The sequence below is a fragment of the Amborella trichopoda genome, chromosome 8, assembly GCF_054954075.1.
Source record: "Amborella trichopoda isolate Santa Cruz 75 chromosome 8, AtrichopodaSantaCruz75HAP2 v2.0, whole genome shotgun sequence".
In the NCBI taxonomy this organism is placed as follows: Eukaryota; Viridiplantae; Streptophyta; class Magnoliopsida; order Amborellales; family Amborellaceae; genus Amborella; species Amborella trichopoda.
The window spans coordinates 36305217-36321995 of record NC_142343.1 but is presented as its reverse complement, the minus strand read 5'-3'; the positions used below and the strand labels follow the sequence as shown (position 1 = coordinate 36321995).

The following is a 16779-nucleotide window of genomic DNA, read 5'->3' as shown; positions in this document are numbered from 1 at the left end:
TTTCAAAATTTTAAATTTTTAGATTTCTAGAATAAATTTAGTAAAAGAGATTGTTAGTAGAAAGAGAGATATTTCAAATGGAATAAACCAGTGGTTTAAAAAATAGATCGGTCCCCTAGACTGTATTATCACAACCTAATTAACTATAATATTATTAAGAAATACTTGTTGTATTTATAAATATCTTTTATTTATTTTTACAATAAATATTTATTGTATTATCTTTTTGTTTTTGCTAAGAAAAATATGATCCTTGTTGTATTACTTTGTATTTTATTTTTTGAAAAAAAAATTAAGAAGATGTTGTACTATATTTTTTTTTTTGTATTATCTTTTATTTTATTTTTGACAAGAAATACGTTATATTAATTATTTTTTTTGACAAGAAAAATAAAAAGATATAGTATTTTTTTTACCAAAAATGCTTATTGTATTACCTTCTATTTTTTATTTTTTACTTTTATTTTTTTTACAACAGATTTTTTTCTTTCTATTTTTTAAATTTTTCCTTTTATTTTACAACATAAATATTTTTCTTTTACTTTTTAAAATAATAAAAATAAAGCCCCAAAGAGTATTTTTTTCCTTTTATTTTTTTTACAACATAGATTTTTTTTCTTTTACGTTTTTAAAAAATAAAAGTAAAGCCCCAAACAGGAATTGTGCACGGGAGGAATAGAGGGTGAGAAGTGCTAGCCAAAATCTGTAGAGCTAAACCTTTTCACTAATTCATCACATTATGTTTACAAGGTTGTAATAAATATATACATGCAATTACTTATGCAACTCTAATTTTGTCCCACATCGAAGGACGATAGCACTAACATGCTCTATAAATAAGAACACAATACACTAGTATTGTGCATGTGGAGGTACGGGGGCAATGTGTCACATGCAAATGTGTTTCGGCTCCCGTGAGGTGGTTGGCAATAACGAGTCTGCTATTGAAAATCTCGAAGATCGGTAATATTTTGCCGTCACAAATCGGCCGGAATCGGCGATTCCTTTATAGACTCTATAGACTCCCGGTTTCCGACGAGAACCGGCACACTCTATAGACTTCCGATTTTCGGCGAGAACCGGCACGGGCAAGCCGATTCCCGTGTTAACCCGAAAAATTCCCGTATCGACCCGAGAGCCTAGTTTAGGCGATTCTTCTCTAGACTCGCCCGGTTTTTGATATTGTGTAGGAATCGACACGGGCAAGCCAATTCCCGTGTCGACCCGAAAGATTCCCGGGTCGGGAGCTCGAGTTTCGATATTGTGCAGGAACCCAGTTTTCGATATTGTGCAGGAACCAGTACAGGCAAACCTATTCCCGTGTCGACCCGAGAGCCCGGTTTCCGATATTGTGCAGGAACCGGCAAGGGCAAGCCGATTCCCATGTCGACCCGGGCGATTCCGGGTTGACGCTTCGATTTTTAAACCACTGGTTTTAAGTATTATGAGAGAGAGACGGCACAGGCAAGCCAATTTTCGTATCGACCCAGAAGATTCTCGTGTCGACCCGGGAGGTCGTTTTTTGATATTATGCAGGAACCCGGTTTTCGATATTGTGCAGGAACAAGCACGGCCAAGCCGATTCCCGTGTCGACCCGGGAGCCCGGTTTTCGATATTGTGCAGGAACCGGTATTGGCAAGCCGATTCCCATGTCGACCCGGGCGATTCCGGGTCGACGCACCACTGGTTTTAAGTATTATGAGCGGCTTGCCTGTGTCAACCTGGGAGCCAGGTTTTCGATATTGTGTAGGAAGCAGGTTTTCGATATTGTGCTGGAACAGGCACGGGCAAGCCGATTCTCGAGTCATCCCGGGAGCCCGATTTCTGATATAGTGCAGGAACCGGCACGGGCAAGCCGATTCCCATGTCGACCCGGGCGATTCCGGGTCGACACGCCGATTTTTAAACCACTGGTTTAAGTATTATGAGAGAGAGGGAGAGAGGGCTGTTTACTCCAGAGAGAGAGGGAGAGAGGTTGTTTACTCTAGAGAGAGACGGAGAGAGGGTTGTTTGTGAAATATTATCAGGCAAACTATATCGTACTCTAGAGATATTATGAGAGAGAGAGAGGGAGAGAGGGCCTCCCGGTTTCCGGCGAGAATAAGCGATTCTTCCCTAGACTCGTCATGTTTCCGATATTGTGCAAGAACCAGCACGGGCAAGCTGATTCCCGTGTTGACCCGAAAGATTCCTGTGTCGACCCAGGAGCCCGGTTTCCAATATTGTGCAGGAACCGGCAGTGGCAAGCCGACTCCCATGTCAACCCGGGCGATTCCGGGTCGACGCGCCAATTTTTAAACCACTGGTTTTAAGTATTATGAGAGAGAGAGAGAGGGAGAGAGGGCTGTTTGTGAAATATTCTCAAGCAAACTATATCGTACTCGAGAGATATTATGAGAGAGAGAGAGAGAGGGAAAGAGGGCCTCCCGGTTTCCGACAAGAATAGATGATTCTTTTCTAAACTCGCTCGATTTTCGATATTGTGCAGGAACCAGCACAGGCAAGCCGATTCCCGTGTCGACCCGAAAGATTTCTGTGTCGACCTGGGAGCCGGGTTTCCAATATTGTGCAGGAACCAGCTTAAGCAAGCCGATTCCCGTGTCGACCAGAGCGATTTCGGGTCGACGCGCCAATTTTTAAACCACTGGTTTTAAGTATTATGAGAGAGGGAGAAGGAGAGAGGGTTGTTTACCCTAGAGAGTGAGAGGGAGAGAGGGCTGTTTGTTAAATATTCTCAGGCAAAGTGTATCGTACTCCAGAGATATTATGAGAGAGAAAGAGGGAGAGAGGCCTGTTTATGAAATATTCTTAGGCAAACTATATCGTACTCCAGAGATATTATGAAAGAGAGAGCGGGAGAGAGGCTGTTTGTGAAATATTATCAGGCAAACTATATCGTACTCCAGAGATATTATGAGAGAGAGAGAGGGAGAGAGGGCCTCCCGGTTTCCAGCGAGAATAAGCGATTCTTCCCTAGACTCGTCATGTTTCCGATATTGTGCAGGAACCAGCACGGGCAAGCCGATTCCTGTGTTGACCCGAAAGATTCCTGTGTCAACCCAGGAGCTCGGTTTCCAATATTGTGCAGGAACCGGCACAGGCAAGTCGACTCCCATGTCAACCCGGGCGATTCCGGGTCGACGCGCCAATTTTTAAACCACTGGTTTTAAGTATTATGAGAGAGAGAGAGAGAGAGGGAGAGAGGGCTGTTTGTGAAATATTCTCAGGCAAACTATATCGTACTCGAGAGATATTATGAGAGAGAGAGAGAGAGAGGGAAAGAGGCCCTCCCAGTTTCCTACAAGAATAGATGATTCTTTTCTAAACTCGCTCGATTTTCGATATTGTGCAAGAACCAGCACGGGCAAGCCGATTCCCGTGTCTACCCGAAAGATTCCTGTGTCCACCCGGGAGCCGGGTTTCCAATATTGTGCAGGAACTGGCTTAAGCAAGCCGATTCCCATGTCGACCAGGGCGATTCCGGGTCGACGCGCCAATTTTTAAACCACTGGTTTTAAGTATTATGAGAGAGGGAGAGGGAGAGAGGGTTGTTTACTCTAGAGAGAGAGAGGGAGAGAGGGCTGTTTGTTAAATATTCTCAGGCAAACTATATCGTACTCCAGAGATATTATGAGAGAGAAAGAGGGAGAGAGGGTTGTTTATGAAATATTCTTAGGCAAACTATATCGTACTCCAGAGATATTATGAGAGAGAGAGAGGGAGAGAGGGCTGTTTGGGAAATATTCTCAGGCAAACTATATCGTAATCCAGAGAGAGGGAGAGAGGGTTGTTTGTGAAATATTCTCAAGCAAGCTATATCGTACTCCAGAGAGAGAGGGCGAGAGGGCTGTTTGTGAAATATTCTCAAGCAAACTATATCGTACTCCAGTGCAATATATTGTAGAATAAGGTTTCTACATGGCCTAGGCTTTATATAAACAAAATAAAGCCTCACCTTAAATCCTCATCCGAAAAGCAATTTCGGCAACATAAATCTTCATGATGACCTTAAAATCAATTTCCAACACCGACATGTCCTGAGCCTTCGAGGGCTATCAAAATTGATCATCTTTGCCTATCTGATTCGGATGTTGACCAACAGATCTCTAGTGTAACAGGTTAGATCTAAGGTTGTTGTTCCCTAATTTTAGTTTTGACCTAGGGTTTTTGTGTCATAAGTATAGGTTTTATCAGTTTTGGGGTTAAGATTTCAAGAGGCTAGGGTTTCTATCTTCTTTAGGGTTTTCAATCTAGAGATTTTTCTAAAGCTATCGGTCTTTCTCGATGTCTGAAGGAGAATTTCCTTAGTTTTCTAAGGGTTTTGTGATCTCCAAAGGTTGAATATGAATTTTGAGATTTTATCTATTTTTTTTTGGGATTTTTTGAGGTTTTTTTTTAAAATTTTAGGAATTTTCTAAGAGTTTTTCCTATTTTTGGTATTTTTGGATAATTTTTCTAATTTCGGGAATTTCTAAGTTTTTTTGGTCTCTTTTTCTCTCTCGTCTTGGGTTAGGGAGAGGGGGTATTTATAAAATTCAATTGGTGATTTTTTTAAAAAACATTTAAAGTTTTTTCAGAATTTTGAATTTATCTTTTATCCAATTAAAAAAAACGTGTTTACTGCATCATCACCCCGCGTCTGGGCTTGTCGAGCCCGTTACAGCCTAGCCCACGGTCCGACAGTTGGGTCTCATAGGGACTAAATTGTTATTAATTATATATTTTTATCCATAGGTCCGATTCAGGTGATTTTTGAACCGGTGGAAAGATCTTGGGCCCTACTTCAAATTGGGATAGGATTTGGGTAGTTTTGGAGTAATTAAATTGGATCTACTAGGATAATGTGGTTTTAAAGGTTAAAAAAACCATAAAATTACCAAATTTTAAATAGGGTGTCTACAATAGTAAGTCGGATCGTATATGGGTCTGGGTACAAGTGGATCTGTTTTGGTCCGATGTAGTTATTAAAATATCATAAATTATTATATATAGTTACATTTGGTACAAGGTGGTCACAATTAATCTCGATGATTGGATGTGAAATTGGGTGGATGCATTTATTTTATTGGCCAAGTTCAAAGTTCAAAAGATATTTTCTCGAACTTTATGACACACCTAAACTATTAAATTTCACATCAGATGGTTATAATTAATTGTGACATCCGTGTACCAAAAGTAAAAAGTCTTATTGTATACTTTCCATTATATATATACATATATGTTATATAGTATGTTTTTGCTATATATTATTTTATAGATATAAAATTATGTCTTTTGATCCGATAGGGTCCGGATCCGGATTCGAATCCCATGCATACTTTTTGTATCCAAATTTGGATCTGAATATTTTGGATCTCATGTATACATTTTGGATCCAAATCTAGATCCCAGTGGATCCAGACCCGATCGGACCCATTCTGACCCTGGAGTACCGTAAACCGCGGTCAACAAGATCGTATCCTCCTGCTGGTACAAATTGTTCATTTGGTCTTGCTGGTTAGACACTACGGGGGGATTTCTGGTTCTCTAAACTCATTATGTCCTATGATCAGTTTAAAAATAATTTTGAAATCACAGCTCAAAAATATTCCATTTCAAAATCCAACTGAACTACGGGCAGTAATTGAGTTAGGATTTGAGGCCACTTTTGCACCATTAAAAGATGCTTCCCGAGAATGCATGAATTTTGCGGGTATAAAAAGTTAGGATGGACTTTATCATGCAGTTTTAACTCAGAACGTGTTGGGTAGATGTTGAAATATTATCATACAAAATATTTTCTTGTGAAAATATGAAAAGTATGTTACGTTTGACATCCGAAAAATTTATATAAATTTTTTTCCTATGGTAAAAAACTTTACCACAAATTGGATGAATTCATGTGAAAAACCATATCTCTTGAGGTGGGGAAATATTTCCGCAGGTTTATTTTCACACACTGGAGGGGCCCATTTTATCAAATACAATTATTTCTTTGAAAATACCTCCACGAATTAGAGAAAGAAACTATTTGAAATTTTAAGTTTTAGAGATAGAAAGTATCTTAAAATTTTTAAAAGAAAAACTACCTGAATATTTTTTTTAAAAAAAAACTAGCTCAAAATTTGTAGAGAATTCTATATAGAGGAAATTTCATTTCTCTTATATATTTCCTTAACCATGACAATTTCTTTAACAAGTAGTGGAGAAAGAGTTGGTAAACAGGTAGAAACAATAAATTTAATATTCTTCGATTGGAGGCCACATTTGCACCATTAAAAGACACAACCCAAAAATACATGAATTTTGCTCATAAGGTGGGTTGTAACCCACAATGAAAAGGTAGGATCGACTTTATCCTGCAGTTTTAAAGGATAAGCTTCTGTAAAGTTAAGTTTCTTTGATTTTATATTTTTGTCAACTTAATCAAAACTTCATTTTTCAAATTATGTTAAGAAATAGAAAACAAAATCTCCCCATATTGGATTAAATATCCTTTTTCAACTAAAATATTTTTGAAAATAAAAAATTTTCCTCCCTCTCTGAACACCAATTCAAGGGAAAATAAATTTGTGTAATGATTCTAAGCCCCTGCTTGAGCATTTTCCCGGCCAGCTCCCTTGGGTAAAACCCAATCCAGGAGTATTTTTAGGCCCTCAAATTCTTGGATACACAACGACCACTATATTGTTATTGTAGAAGTAAGGGGCATCTGAAAAATCTCGACCTCGAGATATATAGTATAAACAAAAATTTAAAGTCCTAAAAATTGATCATCTTGTAATATATTATTTGGACCTTTGTTTCAAGATTTTGCGGTTTCTATGGATTTGCTCAATCTCCATCATTTTTGAAGTTTTAAATTTTATAATTATTGTTGTACATGAATTTTCAAGTCATCGCAAGTTTCCGACACCATAACTACATCTTTTGCCAAAATTTAGATGTTTGCCTTACTTATAATAAGATAAGGTGGCACCATGGTACCCTGTAAAAACATCATCTTTTGTGCAAGGGTGTGGTTTTTATAAGGTGTCAAACTTAAACAATTCAATTAAAGCGCGCATCTAATTGTGTTGTCAAAAATTTCAACAATCTTAAAAATCTACTCCATATTTAATTATGAAATTTAAAACTTAAAAAAATGACATATATTAAGAGTTTCTACAAACAATCGAAAATCTTGAATGGATGGGATAGGTAATGTATTACAAGATGTACCATTTTTTTAGACTTTAAAATCTTTTTTATTTTTATATCTTAACAAAGATGATAAGTTAGAGGGGTTTTTCAACATCAGAACAACTTTTTATGATGGATTTTAGAGATATGCCTTTTTTCTATAGTATAAAGTTGCAACATTATAAAATTTTTCCCGTTTCATGGAATAAACATTGGAAAAGTATGCCATGCGTAAGGGGACAACTTCTACAGTAGTATCCCTTAGCGCATCTACCATCCATCATGGAGATAAATGTTGGAAATGATAGCTCCATTTTTTTTTTTTTAAATCAACAATGTTAAAATTATGTCAAAAATTATTATTTTAAGTTTTTTTTTTTTTTTTAAGTTACCACTTATAATTGTTGGGATTATACATTCCTCAAAATTTTGAATAAAAAAATCTCTCTAAAATGGATTTTAGAGAGAGCACTCAATTGAATAAGTGTGTCGGCTTGATCCACATAAACCTTGTCCATGAAAATTTGAATTATAGTATGGAAAATTGTTTCATACAGGCTAGATCATATTTCTACATATGCGGTCCAGAAAGTGTAAAACATCCATCTTAAAGATGGATGCAAGTAGGTATTCTACATAAAAACAATAGAAACTAACGGTCCAATTGTTTTCTTATTAAAATTATTATTTTTTATTTTAAAACTTATTTATTTTTTCATATTCATGATTTCCGTAAAAATTAAGCCTTTAAATCCATCTGAAAAATAGATCTATTGAGAGGGACGCATTTCTACATACGCGGGGCTCAATGCATAGAAACCGGGTCGAGATAGTATTCAGGTTGGTGCACAGTCCACCCCCTATTGAAACACTCTCGTCTGTTGAGACACGTCTCCAAAAAAACGCGCGATAGATATAGCCACACTTGACAGCGGCTGCTGACGCCTCATTGTGTTCATGAAGCCGATCTCTCTCTCTCTCTAAACTCGACTGCTACTTTCTCTCTCTAAGCTCCAGTCCTCGCTTTCACAAAGCCTGCAAAAAGTGGCCACATTCACTATAAAAAGGGCAGGGGCTTCCCCTCCTTCTCTAAAAAAAACTAGGGTTAAATCACTTGCTCGGAGAATTCTGAGCTGCTCTGTAGTCTTTCATGGCGGTTACAAAATTCCTCCTTTTGCTGGTGGTCTTGGCATTTTCTTTGAGCCCGAATTCTTCAGTGGGTGCTGAAAAAGTTTCTCTGAATCTGTATTATGAGACCCTTTGCCCTTACTGCTCCAGGTTCGTTGTTAATTATTTGGGCAAGATGTTCTCTAATGGCCTTATTGACATTGTTGACCTTCGTCTCATCCCTTATGGAAATGCGTGGATTGGGTCCAACAACACAATTAGCTGCCAGGTTTCATCTCTTCTCTTTCTCTCTAAGTTTTTATTCCTCTGTTGATCTCTTTTACTGTAATCTGCTTATGATGTGAATTGTGCCTCTCTCTCATAGTAATTTGGTTATGATGTGAATTGCCTCTCTCTCTCCTTCTCCTCTGTAATTTGGTTATGATGTGAATTGCCTCTGTCTCTCTCTTACTGTAGTTTGGTTATGATGTGAATTGCCTCTCTCTCTCTGTTGGTACCAAATTTCATTAATGTGTGAGTATTATATGTCTATTGTGCTTCACTTTCGCTCTCTTTCTCTACCCTTCTCTCTTTAACTTCGTATCATTTGGATTTGAAATTCTTTTCTTCATAATGCTGGCCCAATTTCATTTGCATACCTGGTCTATTCTCTCTCTCTCTCTTAACTTCATATGACTTGGATTCAAATTTCTTCTATTTCCATAATGCTGGCCTAATTGTGATTTGCATACTTGGCTACTCTCTCTCTCTCTCTCATCTAAATAAAACCCCCCTTAATTTTCCCTGATGGGTTGCCAACAGAAATTCAGTGTTCTACGTAATATTCCATGGAGAATATAAGACTCGGTATAAAGTTGGTTCATGCTAAAACTTAAGAAGTGGAAATGTTCTCATTGAAAAATTTACAACTTTTTGTATAAAATGAGCCATGTTAAGATGCAGAAATGCATGCATTAAAACATAGATTAGCTAATTAAAAAAATGAGAGGTCATTGCCAATACATGTGTTCTGACATTTTAGCGATGTTAGTTGATCTAATCAACTGTTGGACAGGGATTTATCGGCTGAACCAAGTTCAAAAAAAGATTGTTTTTCCATTGAAACTTCACTTTGAATTCTCTTACAGGTCCTATTTTATTTTCTTTTCTGTTTTTTAAAAATGAATTATTTTCTTTTTTTAAAATGAAGTGTCATTAAAAATTAAAAATCAAAGGCTGAGGTAGGGATAAAGTCGTATGAATATCATAGCAATAAGATGATAAATTAAATCAACTGTCAAAGGGTGTGGGAGATTCTCCTCCAACAGGAGAGCCTCTCTCTACATGCTGCCTCTCTAGACAATTTGTTAGGGGTGTGTTATAGAAGAAATGTATTTATTGGAAGTTATATGCATTGATCTTCCATTATTTTGTGGTAGTTTAGGCTGGTTCAAATTCATATGGTAGATGGAGATACAATAGGGAGCTTCATTTGGTAGTCTGTTTTGTATGATTTGTTAGGACAAATTGGACCCACTGTTGTTTCTTAACTCTATTGAGGTTGGGATCCTTTCTGGTTATAACTCTGGCTTATCAGATGGGTAGACTGAGGTTCAGATGGCCAGTTCTAACTCTCAATTATTATTCTTATTTTAGAGAACTTATGGAAAGCTTTTTAATGGACTGGGTCTTTTTATTGTCATAGCCACATGGGGGCTACATGTGCATATTTTATGATATATAATCTGTCATTTGCTTATTTTATTGGTTGAAGGTCATGCTTTGCTAAAATGTAGTTTTTGTATGGTTCTCATTTCCATTTTCTTTCCCATGTTGCTTTGTATCTTTGTCTTTTCTAATGCTTGGAAATGAGTTGTCAAATGGTCGTAGACAAACTTGTTCTTTCCGAGGATCATTAATTAATGGTTACATTCTGTTCCTTTTTGCAGCATGGCTCCTATGAGTGCTTCCTGAACACTGTGGAAGCATGTGTTATAGATGTCTGGCCTAACGTGGTAAGAATTCCCCGATTTTGGAAGTAAATTGGCACTCACCAAAGTCTGTCTCAATGCTCGTGTACATGTACCTTGGTTTTTTATGGATATGCGTATTGTGCCATGCATATATACTCTTCATAACATCTGTTTAATTTCACCAGCATGAAGAGTCTTGGTTCTTATTGTTGAATATTATGAAATTTTGTTATTCAATATTTACTATATTTTTTGTATGCTAATATTAATTTTTGTAACAAAATCTGCAACTCCATATGTATTTATTTCTTTAGGAGCATGGTTGGCTTTATATGACTTGTGTGATTTCTGGATGCTTCCTGTGCGAGTTAGATCTATCTCTTCTCTTTCTTTAATTGATTTGGTAAAATCTTGCAGCAGAGATGTAGAAGGCATGGCAGCAGTTGGCTGTTGAGTGACAAAAAGAAAAACTACAAACAGAATCAGGGAAAAGTCCATTTAATGTTCTCTAATATGGATTTTAATAATATACATAGAATAGTCTTCCAGTAAAATAATATCAAAATTATGAGTTGACAAGTTCGAAGGAAGCCAAAAATATATGTATACATGGAATAAAAGCAACATTCTTATACTATTAGATAGTTAATTAAAAATACTGTGTACATGGAAAAAAGGCAACATTCTTATACTATTAGATAATTAATTAAATATGCTAGGATTAGTTATGGATTATTAGTCTTAGATACATTGTGTCGTTCTTTGCCAGGAAAGCAAATGTGGATTTGGAATAAGTAAAATAGAAATGTACATGTTTATGAGGGGATGCCTCCAGGACTAGGAACAAAATACTTAGTAGATAAAAGTCCAAGCATAATAGGCTACTTATAGAGAGAAAATCTGGCAAATGTTCACTGCAGAGAAAAAAAAAATCAATTTCAACACAGTATGCAACTGTGTTACTGCATGCTGTATTTGGTAAAAAAACTACAAGTACATTCTCTCTTTTGGGTGGGGTCCAGTTCAGAATTCGGGAAGAGAATTGCTGTTTGCTGATAATGCATAGATTCAGGCCTTTGACACAGAAGAAATGTTTGATTGAAGTGAAGCATGGGGAGCCGTTAAAACTTGCACACAGGATGTAATGGTGTTACTGCATGCTGTATTTGGTAAAAACACTACAATTACATTCTCTCTTTCGGGTGGGGTCCAGTTTGTCATATCTGGAAGAGAATTGCTGTTTGCTGATAGTGCAGAGATTCAGGCCTTTGGCACAGAAGAAATGTTTGATTGAAATGAAGCATGGGTAGCCATAAAAACTTGCACACAGGATGCAATGGTGTTACTGCATGCTGTATTTGGTAAAAACACTACAATTACATTCTCTCTTTTGGTTGGGGTCCTGTTTGTCATATCTGGAAGAGAATTGCTGTTTGCTGATAATGCGCAGATTCAAGCCTTTGGCATAGAAGAAATGTTTGATTGAAATGAAGCATGGGGAGCCGTTAAAACTTGCATAAGTTTCTGTCTGTTTGGTTGCTTCTGTTTGTGTATGAATCAAACCTGGAAACTAGTATTACCGGATTAGCTCGGCTTAAAGATGGTGGTTCAAATATCTATCTTGCGATGGTAGTAATGGAATAAGTTGGGAGTAAGTGTGATTTGGCATTGGGGGGTTTTTGGATGTATTTGATATATCTGAGGAGCTTAAGAACATGTAAGAGTTCTAGAGAGTTGAGAAGTTGCATGTATTGGGATTTTTATTTCTTCAATGAGTGAAGTAGGTGGTAGGCTGGTGAAATTTATGGAGCTTGATATAATAAGGAGGACTTTTGGATCAGGTGAAAGAAGTGTGACGCTAGATAAAAAGGAGCAAAGTGACTCCCAAAGGAAAGTTTGCGTTGTGGTGGCTTGGTGAGAGCATCCTTGGAGTGCTTGAGCCTGTGCAGGACTGGGGTCTATGAGTATAATATATGATATGATAGGTTAGGATGTAGACTTTGTCAAGTTTTTTTTTTTTTTGATCCATGTGCAGTCTGTGTCATTTGTAACCAATTTTTCTTCGTTTGGGAAACTATGAAATTTAAATGGTATTATTCTAGCCTTTAAGTAGAATTTACAGGAGCTGTGATATATTTCTTTGTGTTTCACTTGAAAATTTTCATCCTATCTGGTAGCAAGAAAAACAAGTTTCATTTCTTGGTAAATAGGGTGCTTGTCTAGCTATTATCATCAAACATGTTGTACCTCGTACTTATTTTCCATGTAAATGCAGGGTGATCACTTTTCTTTTATTTATTGCATTGAAAGCCTTGTTGTGGACCACAAATATTCAGATTGGGAATCGTGTTTCACGAAAGCTGCCTCGGGCTTTCAACGTGTTGCAGAATGCTATAATACGGGATATGGGAAAAAGGTATATCACTTCATCGAGTTTTTTTATGTATGAAAAAATCTGGAAGCGTGGTATGAAATTAGAGTTTCAATATTGGCATACAAAAGGACTTGAAATGGTTGATGGCAACATTTTTATGATATATATGAGTAATTGTGTTATAATGCTGTCATTGTAGCACCTTTTTTAATTGTTGTATTTGATGCACCAGCCTTCATGTCTTTAAGATGGGAAGTTTTGAGGTCTTTGTGAAATAGAATTTTCTTGGACTTGTCATATACCTCCAATGAACTGGTGGACAGTGGGATACCACAGGCAAAGGGCATTATTGCATAATTGTAAGGCAAATGCAAATCTACTGCAAGAATGTTTATCCATCAATATTTCTCCTTTGAAAATACCTTGAAACAAGATGAGGCATGTGGATTAATCTACGCATCAGTTTGGTGGAGACATGGTGAAGATTAATTAGATATGCAATTCCAATATTAGCTTGAGCGTGAGGGTCATGCAAAGGCGTCACGCGGAGGAGGATCTCTACTCTCCACAATCATTTTTGAAATTTTTATTTATCACATGTAAATTGTTGAGAGGAGTGGGAGACTAAAGCAGATCTGTATGACAAGTATTTCATATCCAATTCAAGGGCATTGTCAAATATCATAATGGCCGAAAAGATGAGGTCCTATCTTTAGTAACGATGGAATAGAATATGTGCACAGAGGGAGCATGTGACCTCGATGTGTATCAAGTGTGGCAAGCTTTCAAAATCCTTCATCTGAAATTGCTGTTGTAACCAGTGCATCCTATGAGATTTCTCCACAGTATCACCCAGATGTTAAGGAGACCTTCTATATCTACAGATAATCCAACAATACCCTATGCGAGTAGGCATGGAGTGGTTTGAGTGCTTTATAAAAGTTTACATCTTGAAATGTATCAAACCAAACATATAATCCTTACTTAGGTCCATAAGGGTCTTTTGGAGAGCCCGAATTAAGGTCTAGTGGGATGTTTGCAGAATGAGGAGTCATATATGTTTCAATAGGGAACTCATCATGAAGGAAGTTTCTTCTATTTCATTAGGGAACTCATCATGAAGGAATGTTCTTCCTCTGTCCATTTGGTAAAAAAGCAGTCATTATGAGACAGCAAATGGCCAAAGTGGTGGTCTATATGCAGTCATCTTGTAATGAATGTTCCAAACGAGAAAATGAATGTTCTAAATGAGAAACTTGAACTTGGTCCTGAATTTGGATAATGCAAAAAGTAAGTCAACTCTCTGAATCAAATAGACAACTTGGAAAAAGTTGGGTAAGTCATTGCAAAAAGACATTGTGTTATCAGCAGGATTCGAGCATGTTACCAAATCTATGTAGGGGAATTGATTCTTATTCTGATATAATTATTTTAAAAACTGAAAAACACGGCCCAAAACCTAGTTTTTTATCGTATGACTCATATTTGTACAAATTCCTGTTGAGTTGGACGTGTCAAATTGACCCAAAATGAATTTTTCTATTCACTAGTCTAAACTATAATCATACAAAACCCTCAGGCCAAACACAAATCGCTAAGTCAATAAGTGAGCACTATTACTGTTCTCATAAATCGGTAGACAGTGGAGCTTGACCTGGCAGATTGCATATATTGATGGCCTTATTCTCTATACTAAGAAACGAATCTGAGGTATGGTTAAGATCAAGTTTCCAGAAATTCCTCCACTAAGATGCCTATGTGTGGTGTAGGAAGTAGATTTTGATTATACTATCATGACAAACCAAAAGAACTACACAGTTGTCATTTAGGTGGTGAGAAACAAATTATCCAAGTGGAACTTGTTTATCTAGAGGATGTCGGACTGTGGGGATCTTATGCCCGTCCTATTTTGTATTGGATTGAATTGGTGTACACTTTGTTCTTTACGATCTTTTAATTTCTCATGCAATTATATTTACATATATTAAAAGAAAAAGTAACGAATTGTCTTGAGATGTTAACTTGCAAGTTTAGTCAGTGATCCTGCAACTCCAAAGTGTATAATGATATAACTGCTTAGTGTTGACCTTTGCATAAAAATATTTGCTACCATTCCTTGCCAAATGCTTTTGTTTCTTATGATTGAGCTTTTTTTTTTTTTTTGTTCCTTATGATTGAGTTTTTTGTATAGGTCCATTACGAAATAAATTATCTTCACTCTTTTATTTTTCAATGCGATTCGGTACTGATTTTCAATCCTGTTGCAGCTTGAACTTCAATATGCGGCAGAAACTAATGCTCTACAGCCTCCTCATAAGTATGTTCCTTGGGTGGTCGTTGATGGACAACCACTTTACGAGGTTGTTCCTTTTCCTTATATATAAAATTCAAATTGAGAATCCCAACCAGTTCTCTTATGAAGATATTTTTTTTTTTTTTCTTTACTAAATCATCTGAGAAGTGGCCAAAAAGTTGGTAGCTGTATCCTGTTTGTATTTAATACATCAATAGTTAAATTAGTCAGTATGCTATAATCTACTGGGCCTATGAAACACATAGTCAATTGGCTTCATCACCGTCAAATGAAACGACATATGCTCTAAAACTACGCAGCTTACTCAGAAATCAAATCTCTGATACTAAGAGTCTATATGGCTGTACTTTTACATTCTCCTTAAAAACAGTTCATGTTTGGTAGCTTTTTATTGGATTGTATTCCTTTTCTTTGTATAATAACCCTTAGATTTTATTCTTTAGAGGCTAATGTGATTCTCTCTCAGGACTATCAAAATGTAGCAAATTATGTGTGTAAAGCCTACAAAGGAAGTTTGCCTCCGGCTTGTAGATCAGCTGCACTCGTGACCACTGTGAACCATCAGAAGCAAGTGACCTATGCCGGAGAGGAGGCGGCAATAGCCTTTCCTTCTGAACTGGAGGGCCATTGGAAACTTGATAAGTGAGGGAAAGATCTTTACTTTCTCTGTCTTTACACTTCATTGGTCTCTCTCTCAAAGGAATATATTCATTTGGGGATGTTATATCGTTCGGGTTTGTCCTTGTCCATAGCAGGTGTGCTTTATTGTGTCATCAGATGGTTCATATTTTATGTAATTAAAAATTATTACTGAAATACGCGTGAATCGTATGGACAAACCATGCAGTCTCGTGTAGGACATAATCCTGCAAAACACGTACTTACGTGAAGAATGAAGTAAAAATTCTAGAGATATATTTACCCAAAACAATTCTGGAGAGAAACCTTGGCTGTTAAAATTCCAATATATTTCTTATGGAAAAGGAAACTATCCGGCATGCTTTTCCACCATGAGACAAGTGGTATTGGAAGTTGTTGGTAGTTTGAAGAGCTTAATAAATGAAACATCAAGTATGGGTAGTTTGATGAGTGTTGTTTTCTATTGGTGCTAGCTTGAGTGTGAAGATTATTAATAGAGAAAAGTGTTATCACAATCGAACTGGCCCACAAGTGGATTGGATTTAAAAAGAACGAAAAATAATAATAATAATAATTTAAAAATATGAAGTATATAAAAAAAGTTTGTTCAGTTTTATTTAAGCAATCTGACCCGTCAAAATTGACCTATTCAATACACTGAAATCAATTAAATCTTATTTTTGTTTTGGATAGGAATGGCAAAGACATCGCCAACAGGCCTACTGGACTTTGAGACACGGTGAAGGTTTGAGACATTCGTATTGTTGAAATAGAAAATAAATGTTGCCATTCTTCTAGCTTGATTTATGAAATTATAAATATGGCTTTTCGTATGCATAAGAGCTCTTAGAAAATCAAGAAAAAATAAATCCAAAGAGTGTTGAAATTAGAGATTCAAGGAGCAGCAAAAAAGAGCCAGATATAGGAAACATTTTAGAGACGTCAAATACATAGGAGTGAGAAAGAAACCTTAGGGTTTAACATTTATTCCCCCTCCATATCTGAAATTTGGTCAACATTTTACCTCCCAAGATTGAACAAGACTTGAACTTTTGAACGGTCAGTCCTAACAATTCATGCACACTCGGTTTGAACTTTGAAGTATTCCTAGAGAGAGAGAGATGTTTGTGAATTACGGGTGGTAATTGAGGTAGGTTTTAGCAGGTTCACCCTTTTGGGCCTATGCATTGGACCTGCAGGCTGGGTCTAG

The 16779-nt window shown here is 36.7% G+C and overlaps 1 protein-coding gene across 1 annotated transcript; it reads left to right on the top strand.

Annotated features, from left to right (window-relative positions):
* Nucleotides 1-8166: 8166 nt before the first annotated feature.
* On the top strand, nucleotides 8167-15858 carry LOC18437135 (gamma-interferon-responsive lysosomal thiol protein). The gene is made up of 5 exons (XM_006847354.4): nucleotides 8167-8558; nucleotides 10219-10284; nucleotides 12518-12658; nucleotides 14884-14976; nucleotides 15397-15858. The coding sequence occupies exons 1-5, from the start codon at nucleotides 8313-8315 to the stop codon at nucleotides 15574-15576; spliced, it is 726 nt and encodes a 241-aa protein (XP_006847417.3). The 5' UTR covers nucleotides 8167-8312; the 3' UTR covers nucleotides 15577-15858.
* Nucleotides 15859-16779: the final 921 nt, after the last annotated feature.